Raw genomic sequence first — 9,157 nt, forward strand, 5'->3', positions numbered from 1 at the left:
AATTTTTTCATAAGACAAGTTTGATGTAAAATTTTCCGCTCTTTCGAAATCCGCAGTCAAAAATAGGGTGTCCTATTTAAAAAAACCATCGTGACCTTGACATGACCTTCAAAATTGACCTCAAGGTCAAAACTAATGGTACAATTAAATGACCCCCTCTGTCCTGGTCAACTTTTATCTAAACTATTTTTTTGTAGATACCGTAATTTGGAAGATATTCGGGTCCATAGATTAAAATGACTCACCCTGTATACATATACATACGTATATAGAATTATCCTAGTAAACCCCATTCGTCATACAATGGAATTTTCTTTATCATTAACTTTTTATAACTATCACTCTGTAAACCTGGATTTATAAAAGTACCCGTGCTCATGATCTCATCCAAATCTTTTGACTCACTCTTACTACACAGCATGAGCGGTAAAATCGTAAAGGATGCTATCATTCCATAGCTAGCTCTTCGCTTTAGAATAGCCTTCAATTCTTCCATGGTGAGCGGCTGCGTCTTGCAGTTCAGTTGCTTCATAGTCGCCGACAAGGTGCCAAGGTATTCGTTTAATAGAGTATTTCTCTCATTTTCCATGACATCCATGGAAGGACTTGTATTGAGAAAATAATGAAGATCGAGTGCCGGCGTTGTGTAGACGCACATTTGGAAGTCTACCTGTAATTATATGAATTTTCATGATCAATCAACGTTTCGAGTTGTCTGCAAATAAATTGGAAATAAACTCTATTCGCGGAAGTAGGACGTTTAGGAATATTATGTTTAGGAAGTTGCGGCAAAAAATTAATAATTTGCGCGATTGATACGAAAAAACAGTCACGGATGCAATAGCAGAATGCGATTAAACAGGTGGATTTATTGCATTATTTACAGACTGCATTTTCAAGTGTCTCCTATTATTACCATCTTTGTCTGTTTTGATAATTAAATTGCAGATAATTGAAATGTGTTAATACTATATAATAGTGTTTTACGGAATATTATCAATTTATTTTGTTTATTCTTACGGGAACTTTTATCATTGCACTCAACTATAATAAAAATTTAGAAATGTAGATAATTAAAATGAATAAGTAACTGAACTCTGTTATTATATTTGAATTATGTTCATAATGGTTTACATTTTTCTAAATTAAAGTAATATATTTCAAGTAAATTCGTCAACAATGAGTCATACCATATGCAAGTATAAATTAAATATTTTACGAATTATTTAAGTTTAATTCTTAGCAAGTGACGAACACATATATGGCTCGGTGTAAAAACAGCTACTTCGACTTATAATCAGTAGATCTCAGGTTCGATCCGGACTGTCTTTTCTCATACCATATATATCTCGTTTTATAAAAAGAAATTGATCAAAGAAGCATGGTTAAAAAGATGCACATTCTAAATGAATCTTAAGGACCTTATATGAAGTCTAACGAAACCTAAAGTAATTGATCCTGGAGCTGTATATTAGGTCTGGAGTTATATATAATATTAATTAAAAGTCTTGTGAAGGGACTTGTGAAGAAAGGTACAGATTTTACATTAAACCTAAGATTTGAAGAAGGAAGTTGAATTATAAGGTTGTAGACATATACAAGGTGTTAGTTAAGTATGTTGCCATACTCGACAGATTCTTTGGTTTATTTTAAGTAAAAAAAGTCCATATAAACATGTATTCTAAACGGCTTAGTTTCCGAAATAAAAAAATTTAAACGTGTAGTAATAATCAGTTTATTTGAAAGAAATACAGCTTGAACTAATCAAAAACAGAAAAACAAAAACAGACTTCAGTTCTTCTGATGAAATAAAACAATTAGATGAATTGTTGAAAATGTCCACCTTGCGCCATCGAGCCTTCTTCTCAAAGATTGACGTACACGCTCAAAGATCAGAATTGAAGTCTATTTTTGATTTTGTGACCTTGACTTTGTCACTTTGTTTACGATTGTATGAATCGTAACGGTAACTCACGTGAAGCAAAGCATATTTATAGGAAGGTATCTCCAACGCAATTTATCGTTTCGTCAAACATTTGCGAACATTCACCTGTATTTCGGAAATTAAGCCGTTTAGGACACATGTTTATATGGACTTTTCTACTTGAAATAAATCAAAGAATCGCTCTGTTGAGTATGGCAACATACTTAACTAACACCCTGTATATTGATATACAACGCTGGGCTGGGACTGACAATTTGAAATACAAAGGAATGTGATGGTACTTACAAAAATCTGATCTGTAGGTTTGCCATTATTGTCGTATTTGAACAACATATTGTTCAGGTGACAATCACCATGATTAATAACATTAAATTCATCCTCAAAGGGCTTGATTGCATCTTCTGCTATTTGATATACGTGATTGGAGAGTTTAGCAATTTTTTCCGAGTATCTAGCGATAAAAATCACATAAACATAAAATTATGTAAAACTCACACAAATGTTATGCTCTAAACGGTACAGTTTGTACTTATATTTGTCATTTGCTGCTTACGATTAACATCAATCTTTTCGTATTAAACCCTCATCATCTTGTGCCATATAAAACGTTACATTGGCATTAAATATGCAATAGAACAATAAATACTGCTGTTTATGTATGCTAATCTTACTTTTTCACTTCTGGCCAGTTTGCAATTTCATCTGCTAAAGCTTTAGTACCCATAATGAAAAAAGCTTGCAGTTCTGGCGGATGCTGATGGTAAAACATTCCTTTCGAATATTCTTTTTGCTTTGATTCCTAAATGTATTCAAATATTTTTAATAAAGAACATTGATGTCTTTCCAGTTGATTATTAATAATTAAGTTTATTGTACGAATTATGTGAAAATGAGGAATGTCATATAGATGAGATTGTACAGTAAAATTTACGACAATAATTTTACTAATATGCAATTTTTTATCAAACAGTAGATCTTTTCTATAAAAAGTTATAAGACAAGCTATATTATTTATTATAATTTTTAATATCGAATGTTTAATATTTTAATTTCAAATTAAGATTTTGCAAATACAAAAAACTTATTGATTACAATTAAGTGAGTACGTATCCTTTTTTAAGGTAAAAGGGATACATACTTTTTCTTTCTCTAATTGTTTTCGTTTTGAAAGTATTTAACATAGGCGTGATATTTCAGTTGAGGAAAGGTCGATTATTTTTTGTACTAATTGTAAAAAATAATTGTATACATTTTTATGAGTAAATTGTAGTTTCTTTTCACAAAGGATATGTTCCCAAACTGTTTTCTTAACTAAATATGCCTCAATAAAGAATAGTATAATACGTTTGTAACGAATATTAAAATGGAATTTGCATTTAATATGATGACTGAAAATTATCTCTATAGAATTACTATAAGGCCGGAATCAGACTACGCATTGAAGATTGAGGTTGAAGATTGAAGAATGAAATTTGACCAATAAGGACAAAGAAATTTTAATTCCTTTCGTTTCGATTGGTCAAATTTGAATTTTTCAATCTTCAATCTCAATCTTCAATGCGTAGTTTGATTCCTAAAATAATTCTCTATAGAAATATATAAAATATATTAAATACATGATCCCCTAAAGCGTTCTACAAGTTTTATTAAAAATTATCTCTTGACAAAATTTATAGCAATTAAAGTTAAAATTATTTGGTATTTTAAATTAATGTTTCTTATATGAAGCTTTCAAATATCTCCGTGATTACTACTTATCATATTTTTAACAAATTCTTCAAATAATATAACACAAAAGAATTTCGTAGCAATGCGATATTCATACAATCAAAGTAATATTTCACATATATTTTTTATATTTAATATTAAATTGCTTATTAATGTAAAAGATTAGTAAAAGTATCGATTAGGGGACCAAGCAATGACCTTGACCTTTGCATATGTTGCTTTAAACAGACAAATTCTTCGCATTAAAAACAAATTTTCTGCTAAAGCAGTGAACTTGTGTTCGCATAGAAAATCGCGCGCCTCTAGGCAATGGGGGAGGTGGAATGCAGTAGATGGATGTAGTCTAGAATAGTTTCTGATATTATATATATAGCCGAAATAAGACGTTATTTTTTCAAACTTTTTTGTTAATAAAATCCTTTTTAACGAAAGACACCTAAAACTTGTTGAAGGTCACTCAGAGTCATGACCTTGACAACGTATGTCAAGGTCAAGATCATTGGAGCTTGGTCCCCTAATCGATACTTTTACCAAAAGATTTATTCCTGAGATCGTTCTGGAATTCATGCTATTGACTAAAACTCTTAACAATTTATACAATATTACGATTGAATAACATGTGATTTACCTTCTCACATACGGCAACAGAGGCTGCGTGAAACCTGGCAAGTCCTTGAAACGCCAATACGGAATGAGCTAGGTCAAGACCAGACAAACGATCGGCCATTCGAAAGCCAAGAGACATGAGATCTTCTATCGCGAGAAGTGTTGGATTTTCATTTTGCACGTATAGGCTTCTCCCACTTAAACGGTACTTAGGCCCTAACAACTTATTCATTTTATCCAAGGTATCTGACATCATTAATATTTCTGTTTGAAAATAACCTGCTTGTGTGATCTGTAACAAGTTTATTTAAGATTAATAAATGGATCAATAAATAAAAGAAGGGCAACGAGCCAATTATACTGTAAGATATTTAATAATCGTATATATACAAACGTTTCGACACCGATCGGGTCATTTTCAATGTAAAACAACAAACACTCTTACATAAATTATCGGAAAATTCAGTCAAATTATAATGTCCAGTAAAAAGTTCGGTTGTATTCATAATATGCGGTCGATATGTAAAATAATATCAAAGGAGATCTCATCTCACTTTTCACAATTCTACAATCTTACAAATAAATAATAAATTAACATTGCGTTATAGTTTAAATTATCAATGTACATTTTATAGTAAATTAAATTAAAATACAAATTAAATGAAAAATATATACTTTAAATTGTCTTAATGATGTAAGTTAGACGCCGAGAGGAAAACGCAATTAACAAAGTTATATTTAATAAAAAAAAGCCATATTACAATTGGATATAACATACTCGACGATGTCAAGCGACGTTATGACAAAAAGGAAATAAGGAAATAGGAAAAATAATTGGAAGGAGACAAAGGACAATGTTAAGAAGGGGAAAGAGATTGGATAATGTTTAGATATGATTCTGGCAGAGAATCTGTGTCATTTTGTTTGTTAGGCGTTTGTTGTTTTATGTGAACCATCTCCGATATCAATCTCTTATTAAAAGAAGCTTCTCTGTCTAAAATTTCAACATTGCCCCAGTCGAAATTGTGATTCTGGTCAATGTGGTGACTTCTGATCACTGTTGGAGATTTTGACAAAGATTACACAAAGACAAGATTACACGAACATGTCTCCGATATTAATAAGAAGTCAAAATCCCTAACAGTGATCACAAGTCACCGCATTGACCAGAATCACAATTTCGACTGGGGCAATGTTGAAATTTTAGACAGAGAAGCTTCTTTTAATAAGAGATTGATATCGGAGATGATTAGTGGACAAAATGTTGTTTTACATTGAAAATGACCCGATCGGTGTCGAAACGTTTGTATATATACGATTATTAAATATCTTACAGTATAATTGGCTCGTTGCCCTTCTTTTATTTATTGATTTATTCTAATTAAGCTACATTAACAATTATTTTATATACGCGGGCGAGACGATGCGTTACAATAATTTTTACTTTTCATTTTCGTTTATTAGAACTCATTTTGGTTTAGATGCGAATTTATTAAGAAATACTGTAATTTAATTAAACTAAATGTAAAGATTAGAGTACGTATAAAATTTTTGAAATCATGTATTAAATACAATTTAATACCTCCGCATTTATAGAGATTTACTAGGATGAACAATCTTTCTTTTTATAATGGATATTCTTACAATAGACTAAAAATAAGAACAATGTAAAAGCCATTTTACGTTTGGAATTAAAGGATGCACATTGCCATTTACATCATACTAGAAATAACATTTTCAATTCCAGTTGTGATATTCTGAATATCTTGCCAGCCTCAATAACATGTGAATTTTTTAAATATTTGGACCATATTAACAGTAGCTATTTTATTGAACAAACTTCTAGAATTGACAATAAGATAGATTGGCTAAGACAGAAAGATTTTAATTCAAAAAGATCTATAATAAAACTGATTTCGTATTGCATAACTTTTGACAATCATTTAAATAAAGTACAGATAAAATCTGAGAATGAGGAGGTTAGTCACTGTGTTGAGAATATAAACATCTCACCTGATAATTTTGATGATGCTGCTCCTCTCGAAAAATTGAACGATAAATGGTTTGTGAATTTGAGCAACACTGACATTCCCATTAAAGTAAAATATTTATTACAATTAGGAGAAGGGTTTGGTTTACCAGTTAATAAAAATAATTTAGACAGAACTACAGTGGAGTTCATAAAACAGATTGAATGTATTATAATATAAATGGTCACCCAAATAATATAACTAATTTTGTTAGACATAATTCAACAACTATACTAGAAAAATTTCAGAAAGATTTTCCAATAAATAAATCTAACGATAAATTACTATGATTGGCAAATGATAATATCACTAAAGATTTTTTTAAAAACCATCCTGATGTATTAGTCACTAAAGCTGACTAGGGGAATGTCACGGTTGCTCTAAATAAAGATAACTATATCGAAAAAATGGAGGAGATTTTATCAGCTAAAGATACTTATGAAATTATTAACAAAGATCCGACTAAGAAAGTTACCAGTGACTTGCGTTCCTTGTTGGTTAGATGGAAAAGCAAAAAATTTATTGACGATTCCACATATCGAAAATTACTCATGACTGATGGTATTATTCCCACAGCATACGGTTTAGCTAAGATCCATAAATAGGGAAACCCGTTAAGAATTATTGTCGCATCTACTAATAGTCCATTATATTATTTTTCGTTATATCTGCACAATATCATCAATGATTCTATATTGGAAGCACCTAGCTACATCAGGAATAGTTTTCAACTTGTCGAAAAATTAAAGGATATTCGCATTGAACCTGATCATTTGCTGGTATCATTGGACGTCGTTTCCTTGTTTACGAATGTTTCCACAGAATTGGTGTCTGATGGTATTACAAAAAGATGGGATTATATATCGGGGAAGACATTTTATTTTCGATATGTGGATGATATTATCTTAGCGGCTCCATCAGAGAATATCAATGACATCTTAAATATTTTTAATTCTTTACATAGTAGATTGCAATTCACTATGGAGGTTGGCACAGATGGAAAACTAAGTTTCTTAGATACTATGTTGATTGTGGAAGATCAAGCTCTAGTTTTTGATTTATATCGCAATGCGACGTTTTCTGGCAGGTTTCTAAATTTTAATTCACACCATCCACTTTGTCATAAGAGGGATGTAATTTACAGTTTTGTCGACAAAATTATACGGTTATGTCATCCACGTTTCCAGCAAAACAATTTGATTAAGGCAATAAATATTTTTTTAAATAACGGTTATCCACTAGTTTTTATTTTTTCTTCAATTCAAAAAAGAATAAAGTTCCACATTAATAAGAGTGGAATGGTCGAGAAAAAGATCAAGGAGAAATTTTTCACGATTCCTTACGTGAGTTCGGTATCGGAAAGGTTTGCTCCAATTGCAAATAGGTTTCATTGTAAATTGGCCTTTTCGATACCAAATTCATTAAATAATTTGATTAAAAAGGGCAAAAATCAATTAGATCCCTTATGGAATCAAAATGTAGTTTACAAGATCTCTTGTGATGACTGTGAAGCCAGTTACGTGGGTCAGACAACTAAAGACAACTAAAAAGACAACTAAAGACAAGATTACACGAACATGTCTCCGATATTAATAAGAAGTCAAAATCCCCAACAGTGATCACAAGTTACCGCATTGACCAGAATCACAATTTCGACTGGGGCAATGTTGAAATTTTAGACAGAGAAGCTTCTTTTAATAAGAGATTGATATCGGAGATGATTTACATAAAACGACAAACGCATGCACAGTGGGCCAGACGACCCGAAAAACTGGCCAAAAGTCGAGTTTAAAATTTACTGTAAACAATATTTCATATGTCATAAGAATATCTCAGAGAACATATAAATAAACTGTATAATAAGGTTTTGGTAACAGGTTTCGAGGAATAGCCGCTTGATTACAAAATACAGGTGATAATTTCAGACCTATCTTTAAAATAAAAAACATTAAAACTATGAATATAAACTTTATAAATTAAATGTTTAAAAATCGTATTTGTTTTAAAAATGGACAAATAATAATGCTATACATTTATTTACTTTAAATATTAACACTACTTTCTGTGGCAGAGTTATTTATGCGAATATTTCTGATTTAAATAGATTATGACTTCACACAAATCCATCATGCTGACCTGTGCGACCTCGGAATTAATTTTTTTTGATACTGTTTTATTCATATGAATATGGTTGACGACAATAAGTTGCCACTTTTTGCTACTTTTGCTCGTTACTAAAGAGATATGTATTTATTTTCCCACTACTGCACAGTAGGCCAAGAGACTCGAATAAGTGACCAAAAATTCATTTACTCCAGAATTTTGATAAAATTATGAAAAATTATAGTACGGTTTTTCGGATCGCTGATTTCGAATCTGATGTCAGAATTGCACAATTCAAAATGCCGGATTCAAAATAGCGAACAATTTTCTATAATAATTGTCTAATTTTTATGAAATTCAGTAGTATATATCGATTTTTTAATTTTTTTTATTTAAAAATTTGAATGTAGTTAAACATTTTTGAAAATTGATTAATAATTATTATTCAAACATAATTACAAATCTTCATCATACTACTCTTCATTAGTCAAATGACCGTATCATGCAAACTTCCGTAAAAATTTGTAAGGCCGCTTGAGTCATTCTCTTTCTCGGTCTCGTTTGATTGAGAAAAAGAATACATAATTGGTCAAACTTAGGAATGTTTTACGAAAGTTTGCATGATACGGAGTTGACTAATGAAGAGCAGTGTGATGAAGGAGATTTCTAATTACGCTTGAATACTAATTAACCAGTTTAAAAAAATGTTAAAAATATAAAAATGATAAAATACAAAAAAAATTTT

General features: G+C 30.6%; 1 protein-coding gene across 1 annotated transcript in view; it reads right to left on the minus strand.

Annotated features, from left to right (window-relative positions):
- Nucleotides 1-215: 215 nt before the first annotated feature.
- LOC108727896 (uncharacterized) overlaps nucleotides 216-9,157 on the minus strand; it is a 10,823-nt gene continuing 1,881 nt past the window's right edge. Inside the window, exons 3-6 of the mRNA XM_018456186.1 lie at nucleotides 4,302-4,571; nucleotides 2,617-2,744; nucleotides 2,231-2,396; nucleotides 216-670 (exon numbers count right to left, since the gene is read on the minus strand). Coding sequence (XP_018311688.1) covers nucleotides 275-670; nucleotides 2,231-2,396; nucleotides 2,617-2,744; nucleotides 4,302-4,571 — 960 coding nt within the window. The 3' untranslated portion in view covers nucleotides 216-274. The remainder of the gene's footprint in view (nucleotides 671-2,230; nucleotides 2,397-2,616; nucleotides 2,745-4,301; nucleotides 4,572-9,157) is intronic.

Source organism: Mycetomoellerius zeteki, unplaced genomic scaffold (assembly GCF_001594055.1).
Source record: "Mycetomoellerius zeteki isolate Tzet28-1 unplaced genomic scaffold, Tzet1.0 scaffold562, whole genome shotgun sequence".
Taxonomy (NCBI): Eukaryota; Metazoa; Arthropoda; class Insecta; order Hymenoptera; family Formicidae; genus Mycetomoellerius; species Mycetomoellerius zeteki.